Here is a 17,000-nt window from a genome sequence, read left to right on the forward strand (position 1 = left end):
TGCAAGTTCTCCAGGTGGCGATACGTGTGGCAGCAGCTTGGTCACAGCCAAGCGTCCCATTCAGAAGTGCATCAACAACTCACATACATTTTGCAAGCCTGTGCCAATCAAAAGCATTTAAATATTATAAGCGTGATGCTATTTAGGTTTACAAGTATATACAGTAGGGCCAGATTTACTACAATGTGCTAAATCAGGACACCTTATGTCCATTCACGTAAATGGGCTGTAAGCACAGCTTGGTAGACATGACTCATTACATTTCAGAGATTGAAGTCTGTAAGAAACTGTATGTGCAAATACTCATATTTTTGGGTCATAATGAAAGTTACAGAATGCAAATCGTATGCCAAGCTTTCAAGAATAGACATTACAACACATTAAAAGCGAAATGCTTAGAACATATAGAAACCAAGCTTTTGATCGGCCCAAAGTCTCCACCTTAGTAGCCTACAGTAGCAAAATAGCAGCCTGCCACCGAACAATGACTGGCCAAAAATGGTCACTTGCAGGCCAAGCCATCTTTCAACCTCCTATTCATGTCTGGCTAATGAAGCTCCAGGGAATGGGGTTTATGCAAGATCAGTCAAGACCCCTAATCATTCTCAGATGCCGACACAAAAAGTGCTTCTCCAATTCCTCTGAGGGTAAAACTGATGTGTCATGGGTAACATTTTAAAATTGTATGGGGACGGATACATCTTACTTGGCTCACTATGTGTTACCTTTGAAAAAGGCAGTAATTACCTGCATATTAATGTGTTGGGTGGACTAATGGCCTTATGGCTCTACCTACAGATGCAGCGGCTGTTATTCAAACACTTCACGTGTTGCATACCTCGGAATACCCATGTCATGACGCGTGATTTCTTCCAACAGTACCGCCCCTTCCCGCCTTAAGACACGGGTGCAGAAAATGGCATTTTAGTGTTAAACAGTGTTAAACACTGAAATTGACACAGTAGCACAGTACTGTAAACATTACAATTCATTCATTTCATTGCAAACAAAGAAATAGAATCCATGAAATTCAACCAAACCAACCGCGATAAACACGTGTGCCTGGGGCGTTTGGTGGCGTTAATGCCGCGTGGAGTACAGCAGAACACATGAAAACAGCTCTGTGATTTGTTCAAATAACAGCCGCTGCATCTGTAGGTAATTCTTCTGTGATTATTGAAATCAAAGAAAAAAAGTTGCCCGCAACAGGAAAAAGGGGAAATTACAAAAAGTGAAAGTAGATTGGATCAATTCTTTCTTTACCTATGTGGCAGAAGTTTTACAATTTGAGCAACATTGCAAAATAATCTGAAAGTAAAGATCCACATGACAAAATAGCAGTAGCTACAGTATTTGTTAGTTATGTAAATATATCAAATTACTCTTGGCAGCTAAGATAAATTGAGACCGTTACGTTTTTTATTATATCAACGATAAAAATAATATGTATTAATAATTTAGTTAATATATATTTAATCTCTACTTTTTTTTATTTTTAACCATTTTCTCAGGCTTAAACCTAATGTTATCTGAGAGTGGCCAATTACAACAAATTATCCCAAATTCTAAATAAATCCTAAATTCTATGAATTTGCAAACAATTTTAATCATATAGATTGTCGATGTATGACAGAAGGTATGAGGGTTGCTAATTTCTGTCCCAGAGTCAGATGCTCGCCTCACCTTTATTATTTATCTCTATCCCAGGTAAGAACAATATCAAACCACAGTAAAAACTTCCTAATTGTATCTGCCATGATTCAGGCTGCAGATATTTTCTGCGTGTGTAATGTTTTTTCCTGTGATGAAATAGCCAAAGCTTTTCTAAACTGCCTTCAAGAACTCTAACTCCCTCATATTTGTGCATTTAATTAATCTTTCATTTTATAAACCATGGTATTTCTGATGGCTACGCACTGTTAATATTACCATCCATGTATAAGAAGACAGTATTACTAATTACAGTGTCAAAATATGTATTGGCTAAGTCAGGGGCGGCCAATCTGACTGGGAGTTGGAGTCAGAATTTACCAGTGTTATTGTCAAGGGACCCCAATAAAAAAAAATCAAAATGAATACTTATAAACACTGACAGAGTATAACTTGACCAGCTCAGTGTGGTTATGTGTTAAGTGTGTAGTGCCATCAGGTTATGCTCCGTGTCATTATATAGTACGGAGTATAACCTGAAGGCACTATACACTGACAAAGTATGTAGCAAGCAGCACTATACACTGACCCAGGGTATAACCTTACAGTACAAATTGGTGGAGGGCAAAGAGGGGGTGACATGAGGATCGCCAGGGGGAAGGCAGGAGGAGCGACATGGGGGGGCGGGGGAATGACAGGGGGGGGGGAGGCCATTGGAGCAATAGGGGGGGGAGGCGCTCTGGCTTCCCCTCTCCCATGTCTCTACAGTATGGTTTGTCTGCAGTAGTTTTTTTCTTTTTCCCAACCCTGGCCTTAACCGTATTTACATTCTTACCATTTTGCAGACGTGATCTTGCATGAATGTTATGGAGAAGAAGTTGTTGGCGCAAACGGAGAACTTCAGCTTCCAGGACTCTTACTTTTGACTTCCAGTTGAAATCCTGGCTAGAAACAAGTTTGGCCAGCTGCTCAGTGTACTCTCTGCTACTTTTTCCTTTTGGTTTAGATCTGATAATCGCTATTGCCAGTGCTAGTTTTGAAGTCCTCTGATACCACGTTTGCATTTCCATTCTCTGCTCTCTTCTGGAAAAAAAACGAACACAAGACAATGTCAGATGTCAACTTTTGTGCCAGGTCAATTTACATTATACATTTGAAATCTCATCATAAAGTGTACGAATGTTGCAGAACTTGTACTTTATCATTTCAGTGGTTCTTTCCTTTTTTCTTTAAATATAACCCAGAATTACAATTCTGTATTGAAAACTACTAAAATGTTAAAAACCATATCTCAGCGCTGTAACCTTGAAAAAAAAAAAAAGGTAACCTACTAAATCATGAGAACAGCCGATTTGCAGTTTTTTCAGTAGTACAGATATCACTGATGGCGACAAGGAAAGAGTGCACATAGGGTAAAAAAAAAACTAGAAACTATTATACTTAATATTCTGTGAAGCTATTTCCCAGCGCTGCAGAAGATCCATTTAAATAAATGGCACTAAAATTATCTCCAGCACAGGGAAGATGCTTCATAACAAATTGAATAAGGGCTTTAGAGATTCCGAAACTAGGTAAAGTGTCTCTATTTCTCATGGAACTACTGTATACTGAGCAAAGAGAAATTGGCTCAACGTGGACATAAACTGCTTAGTTAGGAGGGGGTGGACATGACCAGTTCGGGACGAAGAGCACTCAGGCAGATGAGGTTGATTAAAGGGGGAATCCACCTATCTGCACAAGAATGGAGGAAGAAAATCATTGCTGCAGGGAAAGGACAGCAGGAAGGGGGAAAGCAGACAAGGAGGGAGACGGTGAAAAGTGTAGCTGCAGCTGGCAAGTAGCAAAGGGCTGGAGCGAGGAAGAGAGGCTGTGCCAGGTTTGGTGGGAGCAGAGGATCTGTCCCTTATGGATTAGATGGGAGGTGAAGGCCCTTCAGGAGGAGGTGGTAGAAGATTTGAAAGAGAACCGTCAGAGGAACACGGGTTTGTGTATCCCACAACCTCTGAGAGTTGAGGTTTTTGTGGATAGAAGAATCCCTGGTGCTGGGCTTCACCAAACAGGTGGCTGACTAAGACGGGAGGACATACAGGTCCTGTCCAGTTAGCTAAAAAGGGGGGCACTAGGGGGAGAACGGGGGTATGCCAGGTTAGGGGAGTATGTATGACACTTATACATGTGTGGCAAATCCGTTAGGTATGGAGGGTATATTGATCTGATTACATTAAAGCCAGGGTATAAGGAGGAGAGTAAGGTAGATGGGAAGGAAACCAGGAAGGAGTTGGGATAAGAGCTTCTACAGTCGTTTGGGGATTGGTTGGAGGAATTGGTGATTTTGGCAAGCGTATTGTATTGTATGTCTTTATTTATATAGCGCCATTAATGTACATAGCGCTTCACAGTAGTAATACATGTGGTAATCAAATAAATAACAGATAATATAAATAACAGATCATGGGAATAAGTGCTTTAGACATAAACGTAACATTAAGGAAGAGGAGTCCCTGCCCCGAGGAGCTTACAGTCTAATTGGTAGGTAGGGAGAACGTACAGAGACAGAAGGAGGGAGTTCTGGTAAGTGCGTCTGCAGGGGGCCAAACTTTATGTATCATGTGTTCAGAATATTCACAGTGCTATACATATGCTTCTTTAAGCAAGTGTGTCTTAAGGTGGGTCTTAAAGGTGGATAGAGAGGGTTCTAGTCGGGTACTGAGGGGAAGGGCATTCCAGAGGTGTGGGGCAGTCAGTGAAAAAGGTTTAAGGCGGGAGAGGGCTTTAGATACAAAGGGGGTAGATAGAAGACATCCTTGAGAAGAATGCAAGAGTCAGGATGGTGCATAGCGAGAAATTAGGGCTGAGATGTAAGGAGGGGCAGAAGAGTGTAAAGCTTTAAAAGTGAGGAGAAGAATGAAGTGTGAGATGCGGGATTGGATCGGAAGCCAGGAGAGGGATTTCATGAGGGGAGATGCTGAGACAGATCTAGGAAAGAGTAGAGTGATTCTGGCAGCAGCATTTAGGATAGATTGTAGGGGAGACAGGTGAGAGGCATGAAGGCCGGACAGCAGGAGGTTACAGTAATCAAGACGGGAGAGAATGAGGGCCTGAGTCAGAGTTTTAGCAGTCGAGCAACAGAGGAAAGGGCGTATCTTTGTTATATTGCGGAGGAAAAAGCGACAAGTTTTAGAAATGTTTTGAATGTGAGGGGCGAATGAGAGAGAGGAGTCGAGTGTGACCCCTAGGCAGCATGCTTGGGCTACTGGGTGAATGATCGTAGTTCCAACAGTAATGTGGAAGGAGGTAGTAGGGAAAAGGTTAGGGAGGAAGTATGAGGAGCTCTGTTTTAGCCATGTTGAGTTTAAGGCGGCGGAGGGCCATCCAGGATGATATAGCAGAGAGACATTCAGAAACTTTGGTTTGTACAGCAGGTGTAAGGTCGGGTGTTGAAAAGTATATTTGTGTGTCGTCAGCATAGAGGTGATATTTAAACCCAAAAGATGTTATTAGGTCACCTAGAGAGTGTGTACAGAGAAAAGAGAAGAGGTCCCAGGACAGAGCCCTGGGGTACCCCCACAGAGAGATCAATAGAGGAGGAGGAGGTGTTAGCAGAAGAGACACTGAAAGTACGATGGGAGAGGTAGGATGAGATCCAGGATAGAGCTTTGTTCCGAATACCAAGAGTATGGAGACTATGAAGGAGAAGAGGGTGGTCCACGGTGTCAAATGCTGCAGAGAGGTCGAGTAATATGAGCAGAGTGTAATGACCTCTGTCTTTGGCAGCATGGAGGTCGTCAGTTATTTTAGTGAGGGCTGTTTCCGTGGAGTGTGCAGTGCGGAAGCCAGATTGTAGAGGGTCTAGGAGAGAATAGGTGTTGAGAAAATGGAGCAAGCGAGAGAATACAAGACGTTCAAGGAGTTTAGAGGCAAAAGGCAGGAGGGAGACAGGTCGATAGTTAGAAAGACAGGTAGGGTCAAGCTTGCTGTTTTTGAGTAATGGTATGACTGTTGCATGTTTGAAGGAGGATGGAAAGGTTCCAGAGCAGAGTTAAAAATGTGTGTGAGCGTAGGGATTATAGTAGGAGCAAGAGGTTTTAGGAGATGGGAGGGAATGGGGTCAAGAGGGCAAGTGGTAGAGGGAGAAGAGGCGATCAACAGCGACACATCCTCCTCTGAGACAGTGGAAAAAGAGTCAAGGAAGGCAGGAGGATAGTTAGGAAGAGGTGTAGGATGGGAGGAAGAAACAGAGGGGATGTTCTGCTGTATGGATTCCACCTTTTCCTTAAAATAGTCAGCAAAGTCCTGAGCGGAAATGGAGGAAGGAGAGGCAGCTGAGGGTGGTTTGAGTAGAGTATCAAAGACAGAGAACAGTCGGCGTGGGTTAGACTTGTGCATGTTGATTAGTGCAGAAAAGTAGGCTTGTTTAGCTTGCGAGAGGGCAGAGTTGAAACAGGATAGAATAAATTTGTAGTGAAGGAAGTCTGCGAGAGTGTGAGACTTCGTCCAGAGGCGTTCAGAGGAACGAGTGGAGGAACGCAGCATGCGTGTGTGGGAATTTAGCCAGGGTCTAGGGTTAGAAGGGCGAGTGTGGCAGAGAGAAAGCGGGGCATGTAGATCAAGAGATGAGGACAAGACAGAGTTGTAGTTCCTGACCAGGTTGTCGGGGTCTGTAGCAGAGCTGAGAGAGGAGAGGGAGGAGCGTAAAGTGGACTCAAAGTCAGGTAAGTGAATAGAGCGCAGGTTTCTGCAGAACCGGGGGGTAGATGGAGGTGGAGAAGGGGAGAAGCGAGATAGAGAGAATGAGATGATGGTCAGAGAGAGGAAAAGGGGAAAAGGGGAAATGGAGAAATCGGAGAGAGAGAAGTTCTTAGTGAAAACCAGGTCTAAGTAGTGGCCATCCTTGTGGGTGCTGGCTGCAGTCCACTGTTGAAGGCCAAAAGAAGAGGTTAGAGAAAGAAAGTGGGAAGCCCAAGGGAGAGAGGGGTCATCAATGTGGCAATTGAAGTCCCCAAGGAGAAGAACAGGGACTCCCCTGAGGAGAGGAAGAAAGAGAGCCAGGATTTCAAAGTGAGAGAGAAAGGCAGAAGGGGGATGAGTAGAGGTAGGTGGGCGATAGATGACCGCCACATGGACAGGGAGAGGAGAGAAAATCTGGACAGTGTGAGCCTCAAAGGAGGGAAAAGCAAGAGAGGGAGGAATAGGAAGGGTTCGGTAACGACAGAGAGAGGAGAGCAGGAGCCCCACGCCTCCACCCCTGCCATCAGTGCGTGGAGCGTGGGAGAAGGAAAGGCCACCATAGGAGAGGGCAGCTTCCAGAGCAGATTCCGACTGAGTGAGCCAGGTCTCAGTTATAGCAAATAGGAGCAGAGAGTGAGAGAGAAAAAAGTCATGTACAGAGAGGAACTTGTTAGAAAGGGAGCGAGCATTCCAAAGGGCACAGGAGAAAGGGAGAGAGGAGGGAGGGTGGCAGGGGATGGGTATGAGGTTGGAGGGTTGACACCAGAAGGAGTAGAGGTTGCAATTGGCAGGCGAGGACGAGCGCATGTAGGAATAAGAAAGGGACCAGGATTGGGAGAGATATCCCCAGAAGCAAGGAGGAGAAGCATGGATAGAAAGAGGATGTGTGAGGATGATTTGTAGGGGTGTTTTTTAGTGCAGGGGATATAGCTGTGTGGTGTCAGAGGATACAGGTAAGAAAGGAGTTCATGTGAACAGAGAAGTGGTGAAGGAAGGAGAGATGGAGCTATATGAATAGAGTTTGAGACATACTGAGGCTGGTAAAAAGAAGTGCATAATTTGAGAATAAGTGAAGTCACAGCAAATATAAATGGTAAAGGCAGCATCACAGCAGTAATGATGCAGTCTGGTATAGATGATATCCTCCTTTCCAGAGTAGTTCAAATGCAGGAATCAGGGCCTGTTGGGGTGTCCACTTCTTCCTCACTTCTTTTGAACTTCCTTTTAAACTTGAGTTGTTCAGTAGTCATGCCACTTATAATGGGCCACTTGGAATATGGGCTGCAGGCAGACTAGCTGTTCTGACTGGGTTTATATAGGCCTAAAAAGTCACCTGACAGTGTAGTTCTGTCTGCTTAATTAGCACATTTGGGGAGATATCCCCGGCATTGTTCACATTTATTTATGTGGATATGATTTAGTCAAAATGTAAGTGGGCGGTGTGGTTTGGTGAAAGTATGACAAGGGTTTTTGGGAGAAGTTAAGAAAACATAGGTGTCACGGGAGACCAGTACTTTTACACCAAAACCACCGGGATCACAAACAGCAGACAGGACAAGGTTGTTGAATAAAATTAGGTTTATTCTGGCAAGCCAGCAGACAAGACAAATACACAATAATAGTAATACAATACTAACTGGGGTCCTGGGGAGTAGACTCTAGCCTCGCTACGTGCTGGGGCCTGCTTCAAATAGGCTTGCCCTGTCCGTTCTCGTCCAGGATATCAGAGTACTGAACACACAGCAGCCACTCTGAAATATCTCCTGATCACCGTCAGAATCCAAACTCTGTCTCATACTATGATCGGCAGTGCTCCTAACATAGCCCTCGGTGGCAATCCTTTGCATGGGAAGGACCCGCCGGCCAACAAGAGCACGGATTGGGATTGTGCCACCAATGCCAGAGGAGGGGGCGTGCAGGGGCACTTGAGACCGCCTTGTGGTGACAGAGCCGCTGGGAAGTGGGAAATTCGAACGGCCAATGGGAACCGTGCCTCCCCCTGGCCAGCCCTATACCTCCTGCTGGGTAGGTGCCTCAGAGTCTGCAGGAAACTAAGGATTTGACCCTCGACCCGATTGTCCACCCTTCCCCACCTCACCCACTGTCTCAATCCACATTTCTAAGCAGACACCTCGGCTGATTGAATCACAGAGTCTACCTCCAAAGAAAGGCACACATGCAAGCCACGAAACACACATGCTGGCTGGAGTAAAATACAATGATATCGGGAACACAAGTGCTTTATATTATTTACAAGACCCAACATAATTTTTCCCCCAATATGCAGTATAACAGTTCTTATTACCGAACCACAATTCTGAGGCTTTTTCCCTTAAGGGGTTCAAAACCTCCAAACTGTAGCCGGCATGCCTGCGGGGAAAGTTAGCTAAAAACACCCCGTATTAGGGGTAGCTAACCGGGGCCATAACCCTTAACATGTAGCCACCTTGCAAGCATGCATAGGCGCCTGAAAACACACGGTTTTAGGGGTAACTAGCTTTATTATGTGAGACCAGCTACACCTACCGTCACAATAGGCATATGACATGGGATTGCAAAGACATGGATTTCTGGATGTCTTTGTTAGTGACGCAAAAGGCTATGCCCATATAGGGGCGGCCAGGGTCAGCCAGCACTAGGGGCAGCCGGCAGGGGTCCGGAAGGGTGTTTTGGTAGTGGAATGCGAAGAAGAGGTTACAGTAGAGAGTTTGGTGAGAAAGGGGAAAGACGCCGGTGGATTTAGGAGAATTGAAAGAGGGGCCAATAAGGGGAGAGCGGTTTTCTGAGGAAAGGTTTCAAAGAGGGTTTCTGGGTCCCCTTTTTGCACAAGGAAGGCCAGGAATGTAAGAGGAACTTATTATCGGTTTATGAGCACAGAGGTGGTAAAGCAGAAATTAGGGAAGGAGGAAGCATTGGGTAGGATGGTGGGCTAATTTACGGGTTTCACCGCTTCGGTGGTACCTAAGTTGTGTTTCGATTGATTCATCACTAGTCTTTTCCAGAAGGGGATTCGGTAAATACAAATCTAGCGCTATTTACTTTCGGTTTAGGTGCAAGGAAAAGTGTTGACGAACGGAGCCGAAATGTGGCACCATTGTGGCTCCCCAGTGCCCACAAGGCCAGTAATGCTTGCTACCTTGAAGGGATTAACGCAGCAGGGGTCCCTGAATCAGAATGGGACTCCCGCTGTGTTAATCTGACCAGGCCGCAACCAGTCTAAGAGCTGCTGAAAGAGATCAGAGAGAAGCAGTGTGTGTGTGTGTGTGTGTGTGTGTGTGTGTGTGTGTGTGTGTGTGTGTGTGTGTGTGTGTGTGTGTGTGTGTGTTTTCCCACGCAGCTCTTACAGCAATTCTAGCTATTTGTATTATTTTTAGTACGTTCTATTCAAGCCTGTGTCAAGAGCTGAATCCCATTCATTTCAGATCCATTGAACCCCTCATCCCGAGGCTCAGATCGCCATAGGGGGTGCCGGTACCTCCAGCAAGTTTTTATCTTCTGCGTCTCGGCCCACATGACATTTAAACAGCCACAAGAAACGGTACCCTCTACGGAGATCTGTATCTCAGGAAGCAGGGAGTCTCCGTACCGGAAATGAATAGGGTTCAGCTTCGGAGACGCCCTGCATCAATACTGCAGAGTAAAAATACAAATAAAAGCAAAGATTCAATACCTTAGTGGCTAGCCGGCAAGGTAATGTAGGGGTTAATCCTTCCTGTCACCCAACCACTGTGAGGCCCAACGACCCTCATCACCCATAGCGTGTACCTCCCACCCCAAAAAAACCTGCTCCCAACAACACAGTAATGGGCAATAGCTAATAACGCTTTTGCCCATTAAGCATAAAAAATAATAATTAATTAACTGTAAAAAAATACACAATACAATAAAATCAAACACTTGCCATTTAATGCATTGCCCACTCAAAAGGGGTAGAGATAAACACATTGGCAATAAATGGACACCCTATATTAAATGAAAGTAGCACTTACCCCTGCCAGGATGAAGGCCGTCCTCCTCAGTGGCACCAACATCCAATAAAGGGACGATGCCCAACCATTAAAATACCATCTACTTGTCCAGTAACCGCAAAGGTTAAGGGGTTAAACCCTCCCTCTACCCCTCCCCCCCCCCGAAAGCCTAATCACCCTTCCCGGGGCAACTACTCCCATCACTGACCCCCTCTGCCCCCAACAACCCCTCCACCCACCATAATACCCAAATATGGCTAGTAGCTCTTTTGCCCATTCTAAAGCATAAAAAATAGACAATAAAATACAAATGACAATACACAATCATGGGCGAGCTTTAAACCATGGGGAGGAGGGGCCACACCTCCAAGCAACAACAGCTGCGTAACCCATCAAGCTCCAGAACCCCAAAACCCACCCTCACTATATGTTGTCATTTTGCATGTTGCGCTGGCCTTTTTGTTTTTTGTTTGGAAATATTACATAAGACCCTTACATTTTAGCAGGTTTTTATAGCATTATTGTTGGTTTATTGACCTGTATCGTCGTAAATTAGGATCCATTATTTTATTTATTCCTTAACTAATACTGTACAATGTATTTTAAACATAAGCTCCAAAGTATGAATTGGTGAATGAGTGCTATTCAGTCTGGGACCTTTTTCTTCTGTTTTGGATCTAATTTCCACCGCATAAGCATTTTTCATTGGGTTTATTTATACTGTACTGCACTACCCTATTATACCATTTTACAATAATTCAGAAAAAATGTATATTCACTAAATATATACCTCAAAAGACAGAAAAGCCCAAAGCTACATCCAATATGACAGAAAAGCCCAAAGCTACATCCAATATGACAAAAATACACAGTGAAATACCTATATATTCTCTTGAAAAAGGGTCATTTAGTTAAACCCTTTGGCCAAAGCATTTAAGCCTGCAAGCCACATCAAGGCATGACCAAATTTGCAGGTCCTAACACTACCTGATTAAAATTCTCATTAACCCCCATAATTGGAGGGTGAGAATGATCACATTCTGTGTGTTTAATATATACCTGAATTATATCATTTTAACATTCAGGAAAAAAAAAATCTTCAACTCATATATTGTACATTAAAACAAAAAAACCTCCGGGAATATTACCGATTGATAACACAATATACATTTAAAAATGCAGATATGGGCTCGTGATCTGTAAATCAACCCCTCTGCACTCTCCAATTAATTCACAAATCCCATCAAGTCCAATTAAGGATATATGTATTTTGAAGGGGTCTTGTCTTATGAATGCCACACTACTAGATTGTGAATTAGTAAACATGTTAGAAAATGTGTAATTAGTTAGTTAGCCATCTTAAAAGGTAGCAATAACCCCTTTTGTGCAGAGCACTCTGTTGCAGGCATCTGTGGTAGTGAACTGGTGAATATGTTTAATACATTCCTATGTGGGTTTAGACAGTGGTCAAAGTGGCTTACAAAAAAGTAGTGGTACTGTGCTGACAGTACGGGTTTATACAATATTTAAGCTTATAAAATCAGAAAAAGAGATGCTTCCTGCTTCCTAACATAAATATTTTTTTCTTGGAATATATAGTCTAAATGTAAGTGGATACATTTAAAAGTAGTTGGTTGTCTGGGGTTCTAAAAAAAATAAAAAGGTCGTTTTTCACGCTCCCACCTTATACTATCACACTTAGGACACTGGGTTTAGAGGTAACCCTTTATTTCCCCCCTTGATATTAAGCTCCATTTCCCTTTTTTCACCTACAGTATATGATGGTATCAGAGCTGGTCAGTGAACAACCAACAATTCAAATGGTTTCATCTCATAGACTACATTAATTTTAATTGAGGGGCAATATTTACCGCTTTTCATCAAAACAATCACATAATGATATATAAATATGTTAATCCTTGTGCTGCCAGAGGGCTCAGCAAAGCATTACAGGCTCCTCTGGCAATGATAAGATTTTTGGTCCAGTACTGAGTCTTTAAAGACGTGTGACAAACCCAGCTTCAGCACAGATTCACGGGCAGCGATATGGAGGATTACAGGTTGCCTGAATCTGATTATAAGTGGTTTTGCAGACAACCATCAAGTTCATCCTTGATCACATTTTGAGGATTACTATGACAGGATATAATAGGAGTGCAGGGTTATAATAATGATGTGCTTATAATCTAACCCGCTCGTCAGAAAGCGCACTGCACAGCAGATGCTAATGTCAATTATAGACTATGGGGATATAGTATATGGTAGAGCTGCCCAAACTCACCTAGACACCCCATACAACTAAATCTGTTGTCCTACAATGTAACTACAAGCTACATCACTGAGAAATTCTAAAAGAACTAGATTGGCTCTCTTGAATCCAGGTGCAAAGTAAATATTTCCTGTCTTCCCTTCAAACACTTTCTGGGCAAGCTACCCATCTATCTGAACAAGCTTCCCAGGCCTACCAAACGCAGCACTTCTCACCTGAGATCAGATTCCAAAAGACTGTTCACGGCCCCAAGGTTCAACAAAGAATTGTGTCGCTCCTCTTTCTCTTACCGCGCACCTCACAACTAGAACAATCTACCTGAGACTCTCAAAGCCGCCACCAGTCTAAGTTCTTTCAAGACGTCTGCTGTCTCACATTTTAATCTTGTCTGTAACTGTAGTCTGTTAAATACGCCCAAAACATACAATGTACCTAACTGTCCATGAAATGTCTGTAAGTATTAAGTCTAACAATGTATTATTATTTCCTTGTAAAACATGTTATAAATAAATATATGGTGCAGATCTTCCCATGCATCGTCATGTGGTTTCTCAGATTAGCCTCTGGCTCCTGCTTCCTCACACAGACAGTGAGCTGACCCCACTGGTATATCACTGCTGTAGGAGAGACATTAAAAGGCCTGTGCACAGTTGAACCAGATGTACTATATATGCATCTGTCAGCCTGGTGCCTCCTCCCACGGGATTCTCCTCAGGAACGCACACTCAGCACCTAACACAAATTCGTTCACTTTCACATATTAAAAATCCTGGTTTGAAACCTACACTTATCTGAAAATCCTGGTCAAGGTATAACATTTAAGAAATAGAAAAAAAAAATGCGCACAAATTGTAAAAAAGTGTATGCGTTAATGTGACCAGCGCTAACATATATATTTTTTTAGAGGTACCATGCCCCCAGAGGTTCAGAGAGATCAGAATGGGAGCCAGAGAGATCGAAAGGAAGAGACCCCGGAAGGATTAAAAATACTTTTTTACATACGAAGAAGGATGAGAGGGGGGTCCCGCGTCGAAGAAAAAAGAGCAGCGTGGGAAGATTGATGGACCCCACTAAAGGGATCTTCAATCTCTCCTCCATTGAGCTTACAGATAAATGTAATTAATAGAGGTCCCTCTTTCGCTAAAACCTGTGGCCCAAATGGGTTTCAGTTCTCTGACCTCAATAAATTTACATGCAATCTTACATTGAAGCGTCACTTTTTAAAAAAGTACTGAAGAGAATATTAGAAGCCCTAATGCTATTGATATAACGGACACACCCACAATACAATCTAGTGAGGATGTTTATCAACATACCAATTATAGGAGTCAGTCTAAATTGTATCCGCACACTCGAAAGGGAGTTTCATTGATACATTTTTTAATATTGTAAATAATGAATTCTCAATATGGTCAGTTGTTTTAAAAATAACAAAAAAAACAGAATTTAAACAGAGGAATATAAAGTGCTAAAAAGCGTACAAGAAAATAAAAATCTCAATTCGTCAGGCAGATAAGGCTGCAGCCATGGTGAATACTGGAGAGGGCGCAAGCGTTCACTCGGCTTCTACCCGCCGCCTGCAGCAGGAGAGATCTGTGTCATGGATGCAGAGGAGACGGGGAGGCAAGTCAGGGGGGCGTGGCTAGGACATCACGGAGCTGGTTCACCCTCATTGGGCGAACCGCTCACGTGACCCTGCTGCCTCTGCTCACGTGACCCGGCTGCCTCACGTGACCCGGCGCCTCTGCTCCCGTGCGCGTTGGTGCGGTCTATAGACAGCCTCATAGAGCTTCACATCTATGTGATCACGCCACGCGCGCCATCGCCATCACCATGGCCGCAGCCTAAGGGAGGTGGTGTGATTTAACAAAATCGCTCTGACTATGAAAAAGAAGCTTAAGACTTTTAGAAGATCCAGTCTTTTATAATAAAATCAAGAGTGATCCTACATTAGGATTTGTACGAGAGTTGACAGGCCTTCTCGATGATGCTCTCGCACAGACTGTTATAAATAAAGCAGAGTTTGATTTTTTATTTAATAAAATTCCAAGGATCCCTATTTTTTAATCACCTCCCAAAGGTGCATAAATGTTCAATAAACCCACCAGGAAGACCAACTGTGTCTGGTATTCAGTCGATTACTTCGAAATTATCCCAGTATGTGGACTACGTCTTACAGAAGTATGTCTGCACACTTCCCTCCTATATTAAGGACACATCAGTGCTTAATTTACTTAAAACTGTGGAGTGGAAAGATACATACAGATGGGTGACCATCCATGTCACGTCGCTTTACACACATATACCACATGATCTTGAGGTTGAGGCAATTAAAAACCTATTTGAATAAGGAAATTAATTTACACCAAAAAAGAAAAACGTTAATTTGTTGTCAAATCAATTGAATTCACCCTCACCCACAATTATTTTCTTTTCTTATTCCAGTTCTATGTGCAGATTTGTGTACAGCTATGGGGACTCGGTTTGCCCCTAGCTACGAGAATCTGTACATGGGGAACTGGGAGAATTGTGTGTGGTTAAATAACCCTTTTTCCTCCAAGGTTATTGTCTGGCGGCTTTTTATCAACAACATACATTTGGGATGCTGATTTAGAATCTGTTGAGCCATTTGTAAATTATCTAAATAGTAACACTTAATTTAAAATTCACCTCAACTACAGACGCTTATATTATTAATTTTCTTGATCTTCATTTAGAAATCCTACCAGGGAATAAAATTATTACAAAAACCCATTTTAAAAAAAGGTGGATACAAACAACTTGCTCCTGGCAGCCAGTAACCACAAAAAGTCTTGGATTGAAAACATACCTAACAGGCCAATTTATGAGATTTAGGACAAATTGTGGTTTGAAAAGGGATTATAAGGAACAATCTGACCAGCTGTACCAGAAATTTATCCAGAGGGGTATGGTGCTGATCTACTGTCCATAGCCCAGACTCAAGTCAGGGAGATGGACAGAGAATCATTATTATGTAGCCATAAGAGAATAGATTAAATCAATATTATCAAGATTCCTTTTATTACCAACTTTAATTAAAATACAGTCTATCATTAAAAAACATTGGAGTATTTTGTCCAATGATCCTATTCTGGGCCCACATTTGGACACTAGGCCCAGTTTTATTTATAGGAAGGCAAAAAACTTAAAGAATGTATTGGCCCCCAGTGACATTGGACCCAGTATTAATATACCCGTGGCAATATCATGGTTAACTTCTAAACCTGTGGGCAATTTTGGCTGTGGGAAGTGCAGAGCCCGCAGTCATCTACAGAGTGACAGAAAGAATGTTCTCTAAAGCAATTCTTAATTGATGACTGCATATCGTGCAAGACTACTTATGCAGTATATATGTTGGAGTGCCCTTGTGGACTCCAATATATAGGTCGCACGAAGCGCTTTATTAAGACCAGAATAATGGAAGACTTAAGAAATATCAAAATCGGCCTGGATAAACATAGTGTACCACGTCACTTTAAAATATATCAGAGTGACCCTAGTGTAATGACATATAAGGGGATTCAGGTGGTACACCCCATCCAACGAGGAGGGGATAGATTGAAGTCCCTTTCCAAACAAGAATCTTTCTGGATATATAAAATGAAGACTGTGGCCTAAATGCAGAAATAGACATTTGGTTTAATTTATTAATAGGAAATTAGAGACATGTATCCTCCCCATTGTGAATTCAATATTTAGATTATTTATATTTTAATATATTATTCAAATAGTTTTATTTGGTGTCCCTGAAAATGACCCATTATTGAATATTTTAATGGAAGTAAATATTTATATTTTTAATTACAAGCAGCTCTAATCATTTGTATCTGTTTTGTCATTTATATCTCACTTGCAAACCAATATATTTTTTAGTACTGCTCATTAATGTTATGTTGCTAATATCTGTTTCCTTTCTTTCAGCAACTTTTATAAAAATGTTATTAAACATTGTTGCACTGGTTTTTAAATGTGTTATTTGTATGTTGTTAATTAAAGCCACCAAATTAATAAAGGGGATGGACAATTTAACTTATGGAGGAGAGGCTAGCTAAATTAGATTTTTTACATTAGAAAATAGGCATCTAAGAGGGGATATGATATGATAACCAGTGTTCGACAAACCCGTTCGCCCGGGGCGAGTGGAAATTGGCTCGTGGCCAGTTAGATTTCCCCTGCATGAAAAAAAAAAAAAAAAAAAAACCCTCCCTGATTGGCTGATCGGGTGTGACGCGTCTTGGAGCTTGCAGGACGTGTACGCGAATGCGTGTGCGCTGCCCGAGCACGGTGCGGTGCCCCTCCTCTGCCCTCGGTCCCCGTGGCTGGCTGCCCGCCCGGCCGGAGGTGGTACGTTCCCTTTTTGTTTA

General features: G+C 42.8%; 1 protein-coding gene across 2 annotated transcripts in view; it reads right to left on the reverse strand.

Moving 5' to 3' along the window:
• MEI4 (meiotic double-stranded break formation protein 4) overlaps positions 1 to 17,000 on the reverse strand; it is a 342,746-nt gene that overhangs the window by 320,338 nt on the left and 5,408 nt on the right. For both annotated transcript variants that reach the window (XM_075597973.1, XM_075597974.1), the window contains exon 2: positions 2,486 to 2,733. In XM_075597973.1, the coding sequence (XP_075454088.1) occupies positions 2,486 to 2,720 (235 nt within the window). In that variant the 5' untranslated portion in view covers positions 2,721 to 2,733. The remainder of the gene's footprint in view (positions 1 to 2,485; positions 2,734 to 17,000) is intronic.

This window comes from Ascaphus truei, chromosome 4 (genome assembly GCF_040206685.1).
Source record: "Ascaphus truei isolate aAscTru1 chromosome 4, aAscTru1.hap1, whole genome shotgun sequence".
Taxonomy (NCBI): domain Eukaryota; kingdom Metazoa; phylum Chordata; class Amphibia; order Anura; family Ascaphidae; genus Ascaphus; species Ascaphus truei.